Below are 22,996 nucleotides of genomic sequence, written 5' to 3'. Positions count from 1 at the left end.
AAATAAATGAAAAAAAAAAAAAAGAGAAAAAAAAAATAGCCCCTCTCAGCTGGCAGCCTAGTACGAGGATGAAATTTTAAATAAGGAAGTCATGAGTTATTTTCACTAAAACTTCTTCCTGTATTTTCTTCTAGCCCTAATCTATTAAATAATTTTACTTCTTTAAACCATAAATTGAATAAAGAAAATAACTATTAAAAAAAAAGTTTAAAAATATTCATCAATTTTCCTCTCAAGACTCTATCCTAATACATTAATCAAATAAGATTCACAGGTATTCAACGTAAGATTTTCTATTTTGCAAAAAACAAACGACAACAAAAACTAGAGACAGGCAAAATGCTCAACACAAGCAAATGATGGCCTGTCTATATGACAAAGAATCACATTTTCAAACACTTCATGATCTAAGAAAGTTCTTATAAAATATTAAGTGAAAAAAGGTCACAAAACATTTTATAAAATATAATCTCAATTTTCTTTTAAAAAGTTGTGTGGATGTTTATTCAGATGGTTTTTGGTAGCTTGTATTCAACTAATCTAGACTTCATATAACTATCTACTTTTTACTCTTAGAAATTTAAAATATACTAGTACTGCTGATGTTTACTGTTTACTATTGTTTTTGAGATTATGAAGTTGATAGTGGTTATTTTCGAGTTCTTGGATATAAGATGATTTCTGATCTCTATTCTCATTGTTTCTATAATCTACCAATAATTGTAATTTTGTATTTTTACTCATTCACTCACTCAAATATTTTTATGACTATTATAGTGAAGTTCTTAATGCTGGCTATAAACGGAAGTAAACAGAGCCATTAGATAAATACTAGCAGAGGCCCCAGAGCATATGTGAACCAGCTCCTATTAAGGAAACAGAAGCCCAGTGAATCTAAAAGACTTGCCCTATTTGATATAACTACAGAGTAAAGGGCTGGATCACAAGCAAACATCTGTTAAATCCCAATCCCATGATTTTTCTAATTCCCATCATTCCATCATTCCAGAGCTGGTGAGAGGAAAGATTCAAGCTTCATTTTTCTTTATACCCAGCATATATAGAGTCTGTATTGTTTACGGATCATCTTTGTGCTCTACCATTTATAACTAAAGGAATAATAACATCATTAAATATCACATGCTGTTTTGACAACAGAGTGAATTATTTCTACTGTATCTCAACAGTAAAATTTAGGAAAATATTAAATTTAATTTTAATATTATTATTACAATTAATACCATGGTAAGATCTTTCTTTATATTAGGGGTCAGGTGTAGTGGCTCATGCCTGTAATCCCAGCACTTTGGGAGGCCAAGGTGGGGAGATCACCTTAGGTCAGGAGCTCGAGACCAGCCTGGCCAACATGGTAAAACCCTTTCTCTACTAAAAATACAAAAATTAGCCAGGTGTGGTGGTGCATGCTTGTAAATGCAGCTACTCAGGAGACTGAGACACAAGAATAGCTTGAACCTGGGAGGCAGAAGTTGCAGTGAGCTGAGATCACACCACTGCACTCCAGCCTGGGTGACAGAGCAAGACTCCCTCTAAAAGTAAATAAATAATAATAAACAAAAAGATCTTTCTTTATGTTAGGAACAAAAATTAGTTTCTATAACAATGACTTCTCCCAAAGGTACAATTCAAAAAACAAAAGCAACTGGGCTCACACCTGTAATCCTAGCACTTTGGGAGGCCAACATGGAAGCATCAGTTGAGCCTGGGAGGTCAGGCCTGCAATGAGCTGTGTTCATGCCACTGCACTCCATTCTGGGTGACAGAGCAAGAACCCATCTCCAAAGAAAACGCAATTAAAAAAAAAAAAATAGAAAGTGAAATATTCTATTGCAATTGTCAAAAGAACCATAATATTATACTTAAAATTGTGTTTGTTATTAACTTTTCAAAAATCAGTTTTTAAATAGCATAAATACCTCATCAGAATAGGAAACAGATCTGCTCGGTGGACTGTTTTCACTACAGTATTATCTTCTGAAATGCTAAAATGCACTATCTCTTCCTTAAAGCTTCTGTCTTCAAGCAACCTTTGTAAGTTTTCCCTTTAAAAACAGAAAACAGCACAAATTACCACTTTATCAACAGTACTTTTAAATAATGCAAGAGTGAAATAATATGTGCAAGAGTAATAACTAAAATACAGTATATCGTACATATTGTGGTTGGTATCCATAAAGGAAAATGTTAAAAAAAAAAATCTCCTAAAATAACAGATTTCGGAATTTCAAAGGCTATAATGGATTAGAAGAGATTTGATTCTGTCCATAACTCAGCTGTTTAAAAAAGCATGATACAAAAAGCTTTCTTCAGTTCTTAGAGTGACTTTGATTCTCTGAGTAACCACCAAGATTTTATGGCATTATATTAATAAGAAGAAAATGACATAGTATTTACAACACATTTTTAAAATGAACATTTTCTATTTTAGTATCTATGGATAACAACCCAACATAATACACCACTCATTTTCATTTCTTGCTTGGAAATATGACCTCAGAAAAAAGAAATTTCCCATGCCTTTAAGAAATTATTCTAGAAGCAGCTCTTATGCAGAAATATAGAAATCAGCCAAAGAAATAACAGTTCTTTAAGCTCCAAGTAACTTACCTGTAAGGCAGGATGTGAGGATGTTTATATGTCATTATGCAATCCAAGGTTATTTTTTGCACCATTTGATCTTGGTGTAGCAACAACTAAGAAAAGTATTTTACAGAATTAATGAAGTCATAGATACATATACCACAGGATAGCAATTTACTTGTGGTTATTTGCTAAATTAGATTTCCTAAATTCTAAATATTTAGACAAAAGCTAAAGCTGATTCCTAACAACAGCTCTACATTTTCCTGGAAGTAATGGAAGATGAACAGAATATGTACAAAGTAAAAAATGGAAACAAAACTCTGACACCTGTACTCCACAGCCATACCCTTGAGACTACCAGCGTTGGGGTGAGGCCAATCCTCTCTCTCCCTTTTTTTTTTTGAAACAGAGTCTTGCTCTGTTGCCCAGGCTGGAGTGCAGTGATGTGTTCTCAACTCACTGCTGACACCTCGACCTCCTGAGTTCAAGCAATTCTCCTGTCTCAGCCTCCTGAGAAGCTGGGACCACAGGCACCCATTACCACACCACGCTAATTTTTGCATTTTTGGCAGAGACATGCTTTTACCATGTTGCCCAGGCTGGTCTTGAACTCTTCAGCTCAGGTGATCTGACCACCTTGGCCTCCCAAAGTGCTGAGATTAGAGGTATGAGCTACTGTGTCTGTCCTGGTGAGGCTGATACTCTATGTGAATCTGAATTTAAGCCAACTGGGCTGGTCATGTACTAAGGAAAATCTCTTATCCTAGGTAATGACAGTCAATAAGATGCCAGGAAAAACATCCAAATTAAAAAAGAAAATTTGGTTTCCCCAGCTGGCCTAGCATGACATCTAATGTTTACTTCATTTCTGACATGAATTTTTTTCTGCAAGCTTATCTGAAATGCAGGGTCACATAATTATGACTGCAATGGACTATAACAGATCCTGAAATCCCAGTCCTTTATGAAGTCTGACTAAACTAGAAAGGAAAAGTAGTCACTTGTTTTTTTGTATAAACCCTACTTCCTTCTAAAAGCTAATCTGCATCATACAATTCATGCTTTGCTATTCTCACTGTTAATACAGCCAATCAATGTTTAGTCACCCAAAATGCCTTCAAAATCAGCAAGTTAGTTCTAAAATTGTTTCTCAAGATAACAGAAAATACGTCTATTAAAAAAACCTTTAATACTTAAAATGTAGACATAAGCCCTATTCAGCAAACAATTATTGAAAACCTAAAAGCTACTCTGACAAAGAAAATGAGAGAGAAAAGTTCACAAAGAGTTATAGTGCCAAAAGTTTATTTTACTGACCTGAAGATACAACTCATATAACTTGGATTCCAGATATAAGGCCCGTGGATTTGAAAATTTAGAGAAAACTTGCAAATGAGCAATTAATTGCCTAAACAGAAACAAAACAGAGAGTGTTACAGAATTACAGAATTGAGATATTCTTAAACTGACATTACCTACAATTGTATTCTGACTAGAACTTCAAACACACAGCCTATAGTTTCACTGTTAATCATACAAACAAGACTTAGTTATTTACATTTAGGAAATTATTCTCCAGAAAGTCTGTATCTTGGGCAGGCCTTTCCCTGAAATTCAGGTTCTCCACACCAAAAAATTAGAAAGAAAGTAACCAGAATCATAACATATTCCAAAATTGAACTCATATGATGTTTGGAATTATGACTTGTCTAGGTTCTATGAGGCAGACAGGAAAGTTAGAAGAATATATTCTCCTCACTTTCACATGATGTAAATACAGATGTCAGGCATAAGAGGTCCAGATTTAGGTAATCATTGCTCTTGCTGACCAAGAAGGAAAAAGAAATGTATTTGAATATTTTTGCACTGTGGTTGACTGTGGGTAACTAAAATCATGGGAAGCGAGACATGGATAAGGGGAGAGTATTGTGTAGTCACATGAAGGCGCGTCATAATCTTTCCTGCCCCCGTGCTTTCTCCACTGTTTCTGTTAGTGGACAAGCCCTTCTTTGTTCTAGCTATCTGGCAAACTTTCATCTTTCAGCATCAGAGGGCCTTCCCTGGGTCTTTTTTGTTGTTTTGTTTTGAGATGGAGTCTCACTCTGTAGCCCAGCCTGGAGTGCAGTGGTGCAACCTCGGCTCACTGCAACCTCTGCCCCCCAGGTTCAAGTGATTCTCCTGCCTCAGCCTCCCGAGTAACTGTGATTTCAGGCACACATCACCACACCTGGCTAATTTTTGTATTTTTAGTAGAGATATGGTTTCACCATGTTGGCCAGCCTGGGCTCAAACTCCTAACCTCAAGTGATCTACCCACCTCAGCCTCCCAAAGTGCTGGGATTACAGGCGTGAGCCACCACATCTGGCCCTTCCCTGGGTCTTTGTGGTAGAACTACGTAATTCCTTACTGTGCTCCAATAACTTATTTAAAAATATTTCTCCCGGCATTGACTATGGCTCCTGCATCGTGGTGGCTATGTACAATTCACCTCTGCACACCAGCACTTAGCAAAGGGTACTTAATACAGTTGCTGAATGGAACTAATAAATGGCTCATGGGAAATATGAAACAAATGGGCATATCGGATTGAGATCTAAAGTGTTAAAATAACAGTTGCACCAATCCAGTGGACTTCAGACACTCAATTCAGACAATCATCAAGTAAACTGAAGAAACTTCTAAAAGCATGATCACTTCTTTTGGGTTTCAAACAATTTAGGTAAATGAACAACTAAGAGAATAAGGAAAAGAGTATAACACCAGCATGAGAAAAAAGTAACCAGTAGGAGACAAGTTAAACGATAAAGTGCTAACAGGATGGTGGGGAAGGTGGGTAGAAGTAAAAAAAAAAAAAGTGCTAGTGTGATTATTTATAAGAAAAAGGATGTTCCATTACATGTTTCCCTAGGACACAAACACAACAACCTCATGCTAAGTAAGTACACGACAAAGGTCAAAGAATATCCAAACATTCCAGGTCCCAAAGTTCTCACCTATAAAAAGAGGCTACAGTTAGATGACTCTCAAAATTCTTCCCAATCTACCATTATGTAGCTAAACAAACAAAAACTAATAGTAACTAACCAAAAAACTCGGAAGAATGGTGGTTTTTTTTTAAGCTGTTAAGGAAAATCCCAGGAAGATGTAGCATTTACATAAATAATTATCTGAGTTGTTCATTTTGTATAAAGCCGTAACAGACCTCTTCCTGTTCCTACTAGAACCGTGGATCTGTGATTTTTCAGCAATGGTGAACTTACTTTGCTGCGGCTCTTCTTGTCTTTTTCGTCTGTGAGGATTCATTTTGGGGCACTGCCTCTTCCTCCAACTCTTCATCATCTCCTACGGCAGGTTCCTCTTCGATTTCCTCTGCCACCAACCTTTTGCCTTTTCTCCGCAGATCCTGGGTTGGAGCAACTTGTAGATCTGCTGGGTAATACTCATTGCTACCATGGAAAGAAAGTGATAGGAGACTGATGAAGAATGCACACCAATCTGAAATGTCCTGATTCTGTTCACAAGAGATGTCCACAGTTCACAGAATCACACACTGAAGACACACCAGTAGCACCTTAGTCAAGCTTCCACAATATTACTCTTTTTTAATTTGGTCCTTCTTTAGTATGCTTTTTGACAAGTGAATCACTAATTGTAGAAGATAGCCCATTCCACCATTACACTATTAAAAATATCTGAAGTGCCTATCTTGTACTAAGTAGAAATCAAGTCTTCCTAACTCTGGAACCACCACTGGGGGATAAGGGGTTAGGGATGAATTATATTAAATGATTTAAAGTACAGCATTAGGATTGTGCTGCTCACTTTCCATCAGATACATTCTGCTTTGTCAAAGTTCTCTTGAAAGTATAGTACGATCACAAAATTTAGTCCTTCAGGTATGGATTAATAAGATAGATGGAATTATCACCTCCAGAACTTTTTTGGGCAGCCAAAACATGACGAAGATTGAAACTGAATGTCCATGCACTGAAAATCTGTGAGTCTTTATGTTTTATCTCCTCTAAGCTAAGCTTGTGCAGCTAAGCTTAATACAGTATTCACTTTGTTCTTTGCTTGTTAAATTTCATCCTTTACTTGTGGTCCATTGTTGTAATTAGTGAATATTATCTTGAAGTCTGTCATTTAATGCATTAGTTTGTGTCACTTTCATTCACTCATCCACAAATTAACCTGTTGTTGTCTATTGAATGCAGGCACTGGGCTAAAGATGGTAGGAAACCGGATGGCCTTTCAAGTCCTTACTCAAAAACACACTGATAAAATAACATGTTTGAGGATAGCACCCTACCAACCTTCCTAAAAGAAACTAGGTTAGCACAAATTAACCTCCAGATCAGTAACACTAAACTACAATCTGAGGGCTGGGACAGTATGATCCTTTATATTTACATCTAGCAGAATCTAGCACTTAATAAATAAAAAATGGATCAATGAAATGAGTAAAGTTTCTGTAAGTTAAAAACTGCACGATCATCCACTTAATAACATACCTATTATATGTGCAACATTCAATTAACCACATATTACATACTGTAACCTTTATCTCCATGAACAGCATGTTCACTCATTCATCTATTAAAAGCATCTATAAGAGTGCCCAGCACACAGTAAGTACTCTGTGGGAGTAGATGCCACCTTTTATTGGGATGCTGTTGCCATTGTTAGTCATTCATTCTTGTTCCTGGTTTGGCTTGTCTCAGACAATGTTTACAAAGGAATCAAAGGATTCACAAATTAGTTCTAATACCAAATTAATTGGAACATATTTAGAAATATAAATTGCTAGCCAAAAAACAAAAAGCCAATAATATACTTCAAAGTCAGAATTAAAGGTGACATTTGGGTTTTCCATTAGTTTGGATGATCTATAAATGTATTATTTATACGTAATCCATGCCCACAGTATTAATTTAAACATTTCTTAGAATTGTGTATCTTTAGTTTCTAAATCTTTCTAAACTCAGAGACCCACTTCCTGTTACAGGCTCCTGTTTCTACCTCTACGCCACAGCAAACTGTACCATTAGCATAAGATCTTATCCTTAAGCTATGGGGTAAACTAATTCTTTAGGGAAAAACTTAGAAAATTAACATGGCAAAAACTTCATATGCTACTAACACCACAAACGCCAGCTGACATATGTACAGCCCTTGCAATTCAAAAACAACTGATAAACATGATTTAATATAACCCTCAAAACAAAGCAAAAAAAAGCTAAACACCATTCTTATTCAATAAATTTATGCCCAAGGAACTATTTGAAAAAGAGAAAATCATTGCTCTTCTGCCACTCTATCTACTGACCTGCTACATCTTCGCTTGTGCCTTTGCCAGAATGAATCATTCATGCAAACCTTTGAATTTATGCATTGTATCCATTTCCTCTTACCTATTTGAAGACATAGTTCTAGTCGTTTTTTTCTGGAGACAGAATCTAACTCTGTCGCCCAGGGTGGAGTGCAGTGGCGCCATCTTGGCTCACAGCAACCTCTGCCTCCGAGGTTCAAGTGATTCTTCTGCCTCAGCCTCCTGAGTAGCTGCGATACAGGCGCACGTCACCATGCCTGGCTAATTTTTGTATTTTTAGTAGAGATGGGGTTTCACCATATTGGCCAGGCTGGTCTCGAACTCCTGAGCTTGTGATCTGCCCGCCTCCGCCTCCCAAAGCGCTGGGATTATAGGCGTGAACAACAATGCCTGGCTGGTTCTAGCCATTTCAACCTCCTTCTTGCATTACCAATTCTCCCCTCCCGTCTGGATCATTTACAATGGTATCCCATACATACACATTGTTAAGTCTTTTTGGGGGTAGCAGGGACAGTCTCACTCTGTCTCTGTCGCCCAGGCTGGAGTGCTGTGGCAGGATCTCGGCTCACTGCAACCTCCGCCTCTGGGTTAAAGTGATTCTCCTGCCTCAGCCTCCCGAGTGACTGAGACTACAGGCACACACCATCACGCCCAGCTAATTTTTGTATTTTTAGCAGAGATGGGATTTCACCATGTTGGCCAGGCTGGTCTCAGACTCCTGACCTCATGTGATCTGCCTGCCTAGGCCCCCAAAAGTGCTAGAATTACAGGCATGAGCCACTGCGCCTGGCCAATAATGTTAAGTCTTAACCCCAACAACAACAGCTCAGATTAATCAAAACAACTCCTTAAGGTCACCTTCATGTGGGTCACTCTTGCTCAGGTCATTCCAAAGCCAATGGTCACTTCTTATTTCTCATCTGACTGACTTCTCAGACACATCTGCATCAACTGATTAGTGCCACCTTAAAATAGTCTCTTCACTTGGTTTCCAGGATACCAAGTGGACTTTGTTCTTCTGTCACTTTTTCCTGGCTTTCTTTGCTGGTTGCTTATCTCCTCATTTCTAAATATTGGCATCAGACCCTGGAAGTATTTTCTCCCTACAGGCACACTCTAGCTGACTTCATTCCCTATCTGATGATTTAAAATACCATCTATACATTGATAATTTCCAATTTGTTATCTCCAGATCAAACCTTTCCCTTTAACGCTGAACTAAATTAAATGCCTCTCCACATGACACCTCTACTTGGTTATCTATTCAGTATTCCAAACTTAAAACATCTAAAAATGGACTTTTAATTCTCCCCCACAAACCTGCAACTCCTGCATTCTTCCTATCTCAGTAAATAGTAACTTTCTTCTAGTTGCTCAGGCCAAAGCCTTAGGGAACATCCTTGATTCTGCCCCTCCCCCATTCCTTCTCTCCCTCCTTCCTGTCCCACTCCCTACCACACACACCCATTCCACATCTGATCTGCTGGCAAATCCCAGAGGCTGATCTAGTTGCCATCTTTCATAAATGTATCTTGTTGCATTGAAATCATTCAAAAAATACCTATCTTCACGGCTATAACCTTGGTTAAGTTGCCATCACTTCTTGCCTGGACTTGCAATCTCCTCCTGACTGCTCTCTACTCTTACCAATGTTATTCTGCAGTCTCTTCTCAACACAGCACCCAGAAAAATCCTTAAGAAAACTTAAGTTAGTCTGCTGTTTAAACCTCCAAATAGCTTCTCATTTCACCAAAAGAAAGAGCCAAAGTCCTTCCTATTACTTAAAGGCACTACACAATTTCATCTCCTGCTGACTTTCTGCCCCATCTCCAACCTTGTCCTCCCTGGATCACTCTGCTAGAGCCACTCAGATCTTGCTGTTCTCTGAACAAGTCAGGCATGTTGTAGTTTATGGCCTGCTTGACCTAACCCCACAGCATTTCCCCAGGAAACTACTATAGGAAATCATGCTTTTTTTGTAATGTTCTACACAAGACACCCCACATCTTTAGTTTTAATACAATCAGACTCTCACATAGCATATCCAGTCAAAACAAAACAATGCTCCAGAAAACTCTGTAGGTGGAAACGTCTAAAGGCCCAAAACAGTGTTGGTGTTAGGTCACTGGATAATACTTTCAAGCCCCCAGGCAGGCAATAAAATAATGAATAACAGGACAAGAAATAACAAAGCCTTTCTACGTGGATCAAACTCAATGTGGCCCTTCTTATACTGTAACCTGGAATTTTTTATGAATACCATTTGTGCGCTGCTTAAATTTTGACTGAGATCAAAATTAAATAGTGAACTAAAGTAGTTTAGTTGTTACCTGATACAGCCAGTGCTTTACAGCTGTGCCAGTGATTTGAAAATGTGACAGATGTATAAAGAACTCAGCCTAATGGATGATTAGAAGCAGAAAGAAAAAAGACAAAAAACAAAAAAACACAAAGAACTCAGCTAATTTGGGAGGTTAATACTTCTCACGCTCTCTTCTTTACACCCCACCAGGGACATATTCTTAGAAGAGGACATTTACTTGATAAATCTCAAGAAAAGTGGAGAAAGCTCCCTGGACCGTGGCTCTACTCTCTCTGGGAATTTTGTCAGAGCTTTCCAGAGCAGGAATCTGAAGTTGGTGTGGTCCAGTCTTTCCCGACAGTCAGTTTTCAATGCTATCTGCTCATGATAAAGAGCTCCAGCATCTCCTTCCTGGGTCTGCTCCAAACTTTCATCTTCAATGGATTTCTCATCTCTCATATCACTCTGTAATTCTTTCTCTGCAAGGAAAAAAGTCATCATAACCACTAGACAAATGTTGACATTTAACTTATGTGTTTCCTCAAGAAAGGGCATTCCTAATGGATTGGAAATGCATAATATATATAACGTAAGGAAACAATGTCACTCCCAAGGCTGGGCGTGGTGGCTTACGCCTGTAATCGAAGCACTTTGGAAGCCAAGGCAGGCAGATCACCTGAGGTCGGGAGTTGGAGACAATGTCACTCCCAAAAGTTATCAAGATAATGTGTCTTATCTCTGTTTTCCAGTTTCATGAGTAATTAATTAAGAGGTAAAAGTGAAACAGTTAAGCAACCACCTTTCTTGGCAGCCTATTCACAACCCCTTACATACCAGCATGTGTAGCTGCTTTTTCTAGATGCTCATAGTAGACTTTCCAAAATTGCTTATTTTCCATTTCGTGTGCATGAGAACTAAGGAAAAAAAAATCACAAAACAAAAAGTGTGGGATGGTCATTTTAAGATTGCTCATAGAAAAAAAAGAGTGAAAGACTATAACTAAAATGTTAATTAGGTTATCCCTCAATGTGGGGTCATAAACACCTTTTGCACTTTTCCATATATTTCAAAATGCCTGCACTGAGCACAAATTATTTTTATAGTCAAAGAGCACTAAAGAGTATTTTTAAAAATGTAAGTAGATCCTTAAGAGAAAATCATTTTTAAAGTCACGCTAATGGGACTAGGGCATGTGGCATGAATAAAATCCATTAAGAGAAGAAGGAGGCCTCTGGAGAGAAAAGTCAGTTTGTTCAAAACTAACTTAAAAATAATGAGTTTCCCTCCACCAAATTTAAATATACTTATTAACACAAAGGCAAAATAAACATTTACTGACTGTATGAAACATACTTTTCAGAACTTAAAAGGAGACATTAGATGGATCACAATAAAGTGTTTATGTAGTTGGATATCATAGCAACAATACTCTCAAATATTCTGTCACTGATTTTCTAAGAATATGTATAAACTTTACACATGACATGAACTATATATGCTGTGGACAAACTATACTCAGAAAATGAACCAACAGGTGTGTTGTTGTTTCTGTCCTTCCAAACAGAAAGAGGTGCCCAACAGGAAGACAGCCCAGCCACAGGGAGGATGATTCATGGCGTTTAGTAATTGAAGAACCAACACTGTTGATAGTGTGCTATTGGTAACCCATATGTCAAATTCTCTTCTGAAAGTGCAATAAACAAAATAATGAAGCTGATGTTGGGAGAATCTTGCTTTTGGCACACTAGTTTGATGGCTTGGAAGGAGAGTAAAAGGTAGACAAATTGGTTTCAAATTGTAAAGGGATCTGTCTATAAATGGTAACTCTCTTATTCTGTCAAATAAGAACTAACAACTAATCGTTGGGGTTTTCAAAGGCTTCACATGACATGTTTCCAATCTAATAAAAAATGATTGTGTATTATCTGAAGACAAATGTCTGAAGACAGGTTTCTACATATGAGCCATAAGATATATTTTCTAAGTGACCACTGAAGGTTTCTGGGGGCTAAAGGGATTTTGGATGCTACACAGCAAGGTTTTGAAAGTCTTTATTCTTTAAGAATGGCTCAATGACTCAATTATAAAAAAAAAAATATACAATTATTATACCTCCTTGCTCTAAAAAATTTTAGTAACACAAAAGTATCATAAAAGCAAACAGAGAAAGTCCTCCAAAGTTATTTCGGCACACAGAGACACACATATAACATTGGAACTGCTGAAGATGTGGCACCAGAAAGAATAGCTCATGTTTATTTTTAATTTACCTTGTCTCACAAAGGATTTAAAGTAGCTGTAAATACCATATACACCCATTCATTTAAATCACACCTAGAAGGAGTATAATCTGGGCCCCATCATTCTGCAGTAGTTAAAACAGAATAGTTCCAGCCCATTTAACACATTTACCTTATGAGTTCAATAACAGGATCCCAGAGTGCGCTAAAATTAACATACAGCATGCCTAACAAATAACGAAGTGGCACCTGCAATCACAGAAGACTAGTTTAGTAGTGGGCAATGAAATACAATACAGAAGAACAGCAGTTTTGAAATGCAAACGTCCCAAGTTGAAAAACCTGAGGTTTGGGAAGAAGCCTACGCAATAAGAAAAAAAGTTACAGGCACCAATCCAAAATCCAAAATTAGTGTATACTGATTTTTCTCTTCTCCTCAAAATGTCACTCTCTATTTAAAATAGAAGAATCACTACAGCAAACATATTATTCAAATTCACTCGAGGTGTTCATTCATTTAAATGAACAGATTTGACTAATGATTAAATACCTTTCTAACAAATGTCGGGGTCACCAGATTAAGACAAAACTTCAACAGTAGTCAGTAACGCACATATGCCAAAGAATGCAAGGAAACATGCTGTGAATGGCTGAGGTTTTGCAAGTTCACTCAGAGGCTAAAGTTTCCCAGTCATCTTTTGGAATGAGGGTCAGTATTACTAATACCCCCAAGTGCTAGGGAGGCACCATCTAGATTGGTAGTTTTATTATTACTTAGGGGTGGGGTGTTTGTATATATTCTAGAAGCAGTCTTTTTCCAAATGAAACAGGAGACCCTAATATATAAAACAGGCAAGAGCAGTACTGCTCTGACGAAAGAGAGAATGCAGAAAATAAAAACAGAAAAATGTTTATCACAAAATCAACCCTCACTTTACAGGGTCTGTAAGCCACTCACCGAACTTTGCTTTTCCCGAGAAAGGGTCCCTTCCCAGCCCAGGCACAACAGGGTTGGGCGGGCTCTGATGCCCAGGGCCTCCTCTGGCAGCCTCCCATCTGGGCAGTGGAGCCATAAACAGAATCAAGAAGAGGGCATCCACTTTTTTACAGGAAGAAGAGACTCATGCATAAAGGGGGTGGGGGGGTTCCTGATTTTGAAAATAATTGATTTGTAGCTTCTCTTCTATCAAAACCAACACATCTTTCTGCCAATCCTCTCTCCCCTCCGGACACCTCTCTGGTTCGGGACCAATCCCTCCTTGGGGACGTGCCCTACCCGCGTGCAGGCTGGGCTCAGGAACCCCTGCCTGCCCCCTGGGTGGGGCTGCAGCTCTGGCCTTCCAGGCCCATCCTCAAAAAAAAAAACAAAACAAAAACAAAACAAAACAAAACAAAAAAGTAAGGCCCTTGGGGCCTTACTCCCAAAGGGATCTGTGATGTATCTTCAAGGGTCATGGAATGAAAACTGATATAAAACATAGAGAGCTGATGTTCTGCAGTAGCAAACAAATCTAGTAAAGAAAAGCAGACTTTAAAACTGACACTGAGTCCTCTGTGGCCACTACCTACCTACCTACCTACCTACCTACGTCACTCAGGTTAAGTGAGCCCCTGCTTACTCATTTCTAAAAAGGTATTAACACGACCAGGTATGGTGCCTAATGCCTGAAAGAGAGAATACTAAGTTTTTCTACTTCTTAAAAACCTGGCAGAGCTACTTAACTCAAAGCATTTAAGGGAACTGGGGATTTCCTTTGTTATTTTAAATTATTATTATTATTATTATTATTATTATTATCTTGGTGACTACTTGGTATGCATCCCAAAACAGGATTTAAAACACTAGTTAAAAAGAAAAAAAAAAAGAAGCACTACCTCCTGTAATAGCCCATCTGGGACTGCAGTCTGCACCACATCATGTCTTAGTTTTCTCAAATGAAGAAGCTTCTCTCTATAATCGTTCACAGTTGCTGGAACAAGCTCTGCCTGGCGTAATATGGCAAAGACAGACTGCTGCTCTGAGACCCCATCATCCTGAATAACCAGAGAAAACCATAGAGAAGATAGGTCAGTATTTTGATTTTCCAAAAAGAACCTTAAATGTGAGCAAAGGTCTAAAAACAGAAAAACAGGAATATGTTAATATTTTTAATGAAATAACCAACACTTTTTTTGGTAAGCGATTCTTTTCTCCTCACACCATTTACTTCTTGGTAGATAATTTAGTGTCTAGCACCTAAATGACAACTAAAAAACAGGAAAATCATTCTCAAAAGTCACTTAAATTAATTGGCAACATTTGTTGAAATAAAAATAAAATGTATATATGCTTTCACTTCACAAATCTACTCCTAGTAATCTGCATTATAGAACTATTTCCCTACATAAACATATCTGTATAAGAATGTTCACCGCAGTGTTGTTTGAAATCCTAAAAAAAAGCAAAACCCACCTAACCATCCATCAACAGGAAAGTGGCTAAATAAGACATTTTCAACTGTGGAGTAGTATTCAAACTTCAAAAGGAATGAGGTAGATACTGGCCGGGCGCAGTAGCTCACACCTGTAATCCCAGCACCTTGGGAGGCCAAGGAAGGCAGATCACTTGTCAGGATTTTAAGATCAGCCTGGCCAACATGGTAAAACCCTGTCTCTACTAATAATACAAAAATTAGCCGGACGTGGTGGCAGGCGCCTGTAATCCCAGCTACTTGGGAGGCTGAGCTAAGAGGATCGCTTAAGCTGGGGAGGTGGAGATTGCAATGAGCCGAAATTATGCCACTGCACTTCAGCCTGGATGACAGAGTAAGACCCGTCTCAAAAANAAAAGAAATGAAATGAGGGAGGTATGAAGTAGACATAGAGGTAACTGTATGGAAAAACCCCATGATACCATTTGTTTAAATTATCTGTGTGTGTGTATTCAAAAAGTTTGAAAGAACATTTACCATTTAACGGTAGATTTTCAGTGGTGACTTTGTTGGTAGAAAAGAGTAAGAATTACCCCCCCAAAAAAATTAATTTTATGATATGATAGATATGTATAAAGTATGTTAATTTTCTGCAAAGGTATCATTTTGGAAATTACAATAATATGTAAAACTACGTATTTTTATACAGTTAAAATACCTCCATTGATTCTGGAAGCTGGACCTCAAAATGGTTTAGGATCCTTATTGTCAAAAGCCGAATCTGGAGAAAGTAAAAGGCAGCTTTCAAATTCCAAAGTTTAACCATAAAAGAATCTAATTCACAGCCAGCGAGATTTAAGTTTTATAGAATTAAAAAAAAAATACCATTTGACCAGAGCAATATGCGTCTATTCTAGCCATTATTTCATATTCAACACTAAGCAACACCTAATTCAAATAGTACATGGACCAATTATCTCTTTCTTTGAACTATGACACTATAACCATTTCTGTAAACAAGTTCAAAGAAGTTGATTAAGCTGACAATTCAATTAAAGTTAGCGATTTTTGTTTTTAAGTAATGTACAATCCAGGTATTTCCACATACCTAAATGAGCAGGAGAACCATGCAGAAGACTTAAAAAAAAACTATGTTGATTTTTCAGTTCCACCCTAGCCCTACTGAATTGGAATCCTTGAGGGTAGGGACCCAGAATTTGTATTTTTATTAATTTCTCTAACTAATCCTACTGTAATTAGTTTTCAGGCCAACATTTAAGAATAATTGCTTTAAACAGAAATCATCCCACAGCAACACTTTCTAACTAAGATGCTCTGAAAACCACCGCAGTCCATATAGAAACAGGAGAGACTAAGAACACACTACCACAAAACACCATTACCTTGGATACACCAGTTGAAATGTTTGCCTGTAACTTGGGAAATAATTCCATTAAAGCCTCCTGGGAAAGTGGCCCTTTGCAGCCACACAAGGATAATCTCTGATAATAGAGATCAGCCAACAGCAACACAGACGGCTCCAGAGGAAACGTTCTGCAATGAGATGTTTATTAGACCCAAACTGCACCATATGCTCCAGAGTATCTAGACTATAGTATAAGCCACAGAACATGATCACAGATGAAAAAAATGTAAAAGATAATAGGCAAAAGTCTCATGTGGATATTTAGCTCACTTCATAGATGAAGAATCTGAGGCCTAGCAGTAATGACTGAGCAAGGAAACCCAGCTGGTTGCAGGCAGAGGTGGGAGTAGAATATGCTAGACTCCAATGTTGCCTCTTCAATCCACATAGTTGTAAATGACAGCCAGGTTAAATATATATCGAGTCTTTCTTTAAAAAATACATATGTATATATGTAATATTTACTAAGTGTTTGTCATGTGCCAGGCATCGAGCTAATGAGGAAAGCAGTAGAGAGGAGTGGTCTGACACACAGGCTCTGGGGTAGGGCAGCCCAGGGCTGAATCTAGCCCCATCACTCATCAGCAGTGTAACCTCAGGTAAGTTGCTTAACCTCTCTGTGCCATCCTTATGAAACAAATGTTCATTGAGTACTACTATATGCTATTGACTTTTCTAGATATGGTAGATATAGCAGTTGACAAAAGACAAACTTCCTCTTCCCAGGACTTATATTCTAGTAGGGAAAAGTAGCCGACAAGTAAGTATTATGACAATGATGAGTGTCGTGGAGAAGAGTAAACCAGGGGAAAAAGGCTTGATAAAGGCTGGTGTGCAGGGGATTGTGGGGACACGGTATAGGGGTGAAGAGAAGCACCATTTGATACAGGGGTGCTCCTAAAAAGCAGAGACCAAAGGAAGTGAAAAAGTGAGCTAAAGCGGCATCTGAAAGAAAAGCATTCTAGGCAGAGGGAACTGCAATGCCAAGTCCCAGACTGAGGTGTGCTTGTCTGCAGGAACATCAAGGAGACCAGCTCAGCTGGAACTGAGCTAATGAAGAGTACCTGGAGATGTCAGAAGTAGCCAGGGGTTAGCTCAGACAGAGCCCCAAGGAACATGATGAGGACACTGGATTTTATATGGAGTAAGATGGGATACCTCTTGAGCAAGGTTTCTCTACAGCAGCACTACTGACATTTTGAGCCAGAGAACTCTTGTGGTGGAGGGCAGTGCTGCCCACTGCAGGTGGCTCAGCAGCATCCCTGGCCTCCACCCACCAGATGCTAGTAACAGTTTTCTTCCCCCCACTGTGACAGTCAGGAAGACTCCAGGGTTGCTTCCAGTTGAGAAGCGCAGTACCAGAGGGTAGTGAGCAAAGGAGTGGCACGATCTGTCCTACACTCAGAAGCAGCAGCGCAGGGGCGGAAGAAGGGAGACTCATCGGGAGTTCAGGCCAGGGCTTTCTTTGGAAACTTTAGTTCCTCCATCTATAATGATAACAGTACCTACACATCATGGAGTTGTTGTGAAGGTTAAATTAAACAATGCACATAATGTGCATATAATAAGGACACAATCAATGCAATTGTTTATTACTGTTATTGTATACATTATCCAACTTAAACTCCACAAGGAGGATTCCTATTCCTTCCTTTCCCTTTTCTTCACTTTCCCTTTTTGAGAGCTAATCAAGTTTAAACAGAATGATTTAAAAAGGGAGACTAGGTAATAGGGTAAATATGGTGATGTCAAAGAAATAATCCTCTTTAAAGAAAGTTAATTTAAACCAATGCAGTTAACCATGGAGAAATGCCAACTTCACCCACATTTGGAAAGGCAAAGAGATTCCGGATTATTATAGCATTAAAGGAGACCTAACTCCCCTACAGTCTCATCTCAACACAGCAGCCAGAGTGATTCTGTTTAGGTCAAAGTCACTCCACTGTCAAAAATCCTCCCATGGCCTCCCCTTTCATTCAGAGTAAACGCCAAGGCCCTACGGTGACCTAAGGAGGTCTACTGCCTCCACCTCTATGTCCTCTTCTCCTACCACCCACTCTTGTGCTCTGCTCAGCCACAATGACCTCTCTTGCTGCTCCGGCCAGGCACCCACCACCCCCACAGAGCGTCAGTACTCATGTCACCTCCAGGTCTGGAACCCAGGGAGCAGCCCAGGCCACAAGTATCCTCATGGCTTCCTTCCCTCACTGCTTTCTGGCTTCTACTCAAGTATCTCTGCCTTGGTAAGGCCATCTCGATTTGAAACTGCTGCTTCCCCCTTATCTCTAGACTCTCCCTATCCCCTCGCCCTGCTTTGTTTTTCTTCATGGCACTTAACACCTCCTAACACCCTATATAGTTTACTTATTTATTCTGTGTAGTGCCTTTTCTGGCTGGAACATCAGTGACACAAAGGCAGGGAATTGTGTCTGTTTTACTCACTATGTTTCACAGTGCCTAGAATAGGGCTTGGTACGTGAGAAAAGCAAATGATTACTTACTGAATCAAGTGAATGAATAAATCTTTAAAATACTTGGAAATAAAATGGAGTAGACTCCAGAAAAAAAAGCAGCAAGACTTGACTTTTAGAAAACATACACTGTTAGCTCCCCACAAATGGCTCTGTGCTACTATCAAAATCAAAGGCTGGCTAAACTACAGCTGGGAATGATCAGCATTACGAGCCCTTTAAACTTTACAACACCAGTCTACACACGCAATAACACATCCTTTACAAAGATGAATCTGTATTTAAAGACTGTGTCGAAAATGTACTTATTTTAACTGGAGGATCTACATCAATTTTAAATTTCACCATGTGAATGCAACTCAGGTACAAAATAAATCAAAGTAATTTTCACTGCGTCCAACATTTCACGAAAATAGAGGCTTTTATATTTTATTCATTACTAAGCCAAGTGGAAGATGTGTTTACTTACAATACTAAATTCTTCACACGTTCCACAGGAACCAAATGAAGAAGTTCAGAAGATTCTTCCAAACTTAGTAGAGTATTTACAGCTTGACAAAGAACAAAAAAATTTCCTAAGGGCAGAAAAACAGGAGAAACCACATTACTTATTTATTTGACATTATTACTATCAAATACCTTATTTGCCGAGTACTTGCTACTTATTAGAAGTTCTTAAAGTGAGTTTCTGCCTTCCAAAGAATTATTTGTCAAACATTCGAATATAACAGAAAGAAACAGAAAAGAGAACTTTCCAAGTCCTATATTTTACCTTTCTTGAGAAAAATACAGGCTGGGCATGGTGGCTCATGCCTGTAATCCCAGCACTTTGGAGGGGGCTGAGGTGGGAGGACCACTTGAGGCCAGAAGTTCAAGATGAGCTTGGGCCACATAGTAAGACCTCATCTCTGTAAAAGATTACAAATTAGCTGGGTGTGGTGGTTCACACCTGTAGTCCCCGCTACTCAGAAGGTGGAGGTGGGAGGATTGCTTCAGCCTGAGAATAAAAATGTATGTATGTTCCATTAACCAAAATCAGGACCAAGTATAATGGTCCCATTCACTGGTGTTATCAAAACTAGGACTTCTCAGGAGTGCAGGCTTGGATTTATCAATAGCTAAGAAAGTATCTTGGTGTAAAACTTATGTTGATTTTATTTCTCAAGTTTATAAGAAGTCACATATCCAATGGCTACTACCCATAATACATTCAATTAATGATATTATTATTATTATTATTATTATTGAGACAGAATCTTGCTCCATCGCTCAGGCTGCTGTGTAGTGGTGTGATCTCAGCTCACTGTAACCTTCGTTTCCCGGGTTCCAGCGATTCTCTTGCCTGAGCCTCCTAAGTAGCTGAGATTACAGGCATGTGCTACCATGCCCAGCTAATTTCTGTCTTTTTAGTAGACACGGGGTTTCACCATATTGGCCAGGCTGGTCTCAAAATCCTGACTTCAGGTGATCCACCACTTAGGCCTCCCATAGTCTTGGGATTACAGGCATGAGCCACCATACCCAGCCTTATTTTTTCAAGTAGAGAGCGGGGGTCTCACTATGTTTCCCAGGCTGGTCTTAAACTCCTGGCCTCAAGTGATCTTCCCACCTCAGTCTCCCAAAGTGCTGGGATTACAGGCCTGAGCCATGGTATCCATTTCATCTCTATCCCAGAGGTCGGCAAACTATGGTCTGCAAGTCAGATCTGGTAGGTGGCCTGTTTCTATATGGGCTGCAAGCTAAAAATGTTTTTTACATTTTGCAGGAGTTGTCTAAAAAATATATTTATGTATGTGTGCCACAAGGACTGAATGTAGCCCACAAGACCTAAAACATTTACTAATTTGGTCCTTTACAAAAAGATTTCGCCAGCCCCTGCTGCTCTAGGCTCTAGAACAGTGCTCCCCAATAGAACTTTCTACAATGGTAAAAGTACTTTTCCTAATATGTCGCCACAATGCAGTATGGTAGCCACCAGCCACATATGGCTACGGAGCACTTGAGAGGTGGCGAGTCCACTTTAATTCTCTAATATGCCTGCTTAATATCTAACACAGGACATAGCACATTAATATTAATATTTAAGTGAACGAATGCCTGCTATATACACGTGATTTAAAAAAAAATTCTGCATTAGAATAAAACAAAATATCAAATAATTGCTTTTAAACTGCTGTTTGCAGGCCAGTGAGGGAGACATATAAGTATCCAATAGGAAATGGTGTTTTGGGCACGGCAGTCTAATTCTGCCTGAACAGTCCTGAAGGCCTTCCTAGAGGTGTTGTGCCTGAGCTCAGTTTTGAAAGATAAGTAAGAGTTCACCGAATGGCAAAGACCTAGAAAGGCCTCCATGCAGAGGAAACATGTGGGCAAAGGCAGCCCTACAATTGTAAAAGAAAGTCTTGCTCAGGGTAAGCAAATGGATTTGCTTGGAGCAGAAGGTGTATAGTAGGGGTCAGATACATGTGGGAGCTGAGAAATAGGACCTGGTATGGGGCTCAAAAACAAATGGTCTTCTAACCATGGCACCCTTTTGATATGGCCCCTTCCTTATGCTCAAGTCACCGTGACCCAGTCACCACATTATGTGGTACAAGTGAGACATGCCCATCGTATCCTCATTTCTTCTGGATTTATCATCCAGGGGGTTAAGCCAGAACATAATGTAAGTATTATTCTCCAATATCCCATGTGTTTACAATGACTTTGAGTGTGCCAGAAAAGAAGAGAACAAATGATGACTGTAACTGACCTTTCCCAAAGTTCCCTTTGTCAACACTCACGAAGAGTGCCTCTATGAAGCAGGTGACGAGTGGTATCACCTTCTCCTTCTCAAGAGGTCTGTCCAAGAGAGAGAGAAAGGGAAAGTTCAAACTGGCATTCAATGGTTTTTTTCATAGGTCAGCAAGGAATGGCAAAACATATTTTAATCAGCATGTTATCTCTTTCAAAATTAAATAGCTTATTTTCTTACCTAATATGAGGTAACACCACAAGGGCAGCCCAAGATTGTGAGAGGTAAGTAGTATCTTTATTTGGAGGTAACTGAATTATAGATAAAAGATAGTCCAATACTGGAAACTGTTTGTTTCCGCCCTTGGATCGAGTCTTCCTCTGCTTTACATGGGATCTGAAGGATTAAAAAAACATGTTTAAAATAACAGAGAATGTCATCGCTCTTGCCCTCTGAAGCCTGAAATAAAATTGGGTTCTTAGCATTGTGGAGCACTAGTGGGAAGGAACTGGTGGTGGTGGCTGAGCTAAACAAATGTGAGTCATTTACTGAGTTTTCAGTGAGGGGCTTTTTTAGCTCCACCGGCTCTACTTCCTTTCACTTCTTTTTTAATTTGCTTTATAACTTAAACCAAGTTTCTTCTGGTTTTAAGCATTATTTCTCAATTTTGTGCTGCTGGGCATGTTTTTGATTGGCAATTCACTGGAATGAACTGACTTCCTCCATTCGCCCTTTCCTTTTTGACATGAATTTTATTACTTTCCCCAAATGTACAATTATGTTGCAAAGTTACTGTGATGAAGCTGACAAATATCACTAAAATGATTATGACATATAAGTCATTTCCTCCTGCTGCTTTGATCTGATACAGTTGCTCAATGACATTCTGTTTTGAATACCTGTGAGTCTGGCACTATTCTTGTCAGCCTTTTCTTTTTTTTAATTTTTGCCAGTGTACTATACCTCAGTCCCATTTGAAAGACAAAAATCTAATCAAAAGAAAAAAAATCACAGAAATAATAAGTTAAATGATTTGTTTTACAATTTATCCTCCAACTCCTGTTTGGTTAGCTTGTTATGCAACAGAAGTGGAATATCAGGTTTTTACTCTTGTGCCCTTTTTATCATTAAAATTCACTAAAAAACAGTCAAGTAGGGTCAGGAAGAAAAAAAAAAGAAAAAAAATTCACCAAAAAGCTACATTCTCTTTTGTTTCATACTTACCAGGATGTTTAGTGTTTGGAAATCATGACAGATAATCAAGTTAATTTAATAATCAATTCCTTAAAGCCACCACATCTTGATATATATAGTCTTTTTAGTAATAATCATGACTCAAAAATCTGCAAAAATCTTACAAGCTACTGAGATGCTTTAAAAAACAAAAGTGAGTCATCAGTTGCCACGTCACTCCCGTTTTACCAGGCCTGCCATGGCTCCTCCAGTGAAGTCCACACTCCTTACGTCATCCTGTAGGGCTC

At 38.7% G+C, this 22,996-nt stretch overlaps 1 protein-coding gene across 1 annotated transcript in view; it reads right to left on the bottom strand.

Annotated features, from left to right (window-relative positions):
* The window catches only part of UTP20 (UTP20 small subunit processome component), a 118,542-nt gene that overhangs the window by 76,317 nt on the left and 19,229 nt on the right, over positions 1–22,996 (bottom strand). Inside the window, exons 13-25 of the mRNA XM_017516584.2 lie at positions 21,756–21,911; positions 21,534–21,622; positions 19,251–19,356; positions 16,288–16,438; positions 15,603–15,665; positions 14,349–14,507; positions 12,646–12,722; positions 11,068–11,147; positions 10,472–10,712; positions 5,863–6,048; positions 3,919–4,009; positions 2,626–2,711; positions 1,935–2,060 (exon numbers count right to left, since the gene is read on the bottom strand). Coding sequence (XP_017372073.1) covers positions 1,935–2,060; positions 2,626–2,711; positions 3,919–4,009; positions 5,863–6,048; positions 10,472–10,712; positions 11,068–11,147; positions 12,646–12,722; positions 14,349–14,507; positions 15,603–15,665; positions 16,288–16,438; positions 19,251–19,356; positions 21,534–21,622; positions 21,756–21,911 — 1,611 coding nt within the window. The remainder of the gene's footprint in view (positions 1–1,934; positions 2,061–2,625; positions 2,712–3,918; positions 4,010–5,862; positions 6,049–10,471; positions 10,713–11,067; positions 11,148–12,645; positions 12,723–14,348; positions 14,508–15,602; positions 15,666–16,287; positions 16,439–19,250; positions 19,357–21,533; positions 21,623–21,755; positions 21,912–22,996) is intronic.

Source organism: Cebus imitator, unplaced genomic scaffold, assembly GCF_001604975.1.
Source record: "Cebus imitator isolate Cc_AM_T3 unplaced genomic scaffold, Cebus_imitator-1.0 Scaffold18, whole genome shotgun sequence".
NCBI classification, from domain to species: Eukaryota; Metazoa; Chordata; class Mammalia; order Primates; family Cebidae; genus Cebus; species Cebus imitator.
This window is presented reverse-complemented; position numbering and strand designations above follow the sequence as displayed.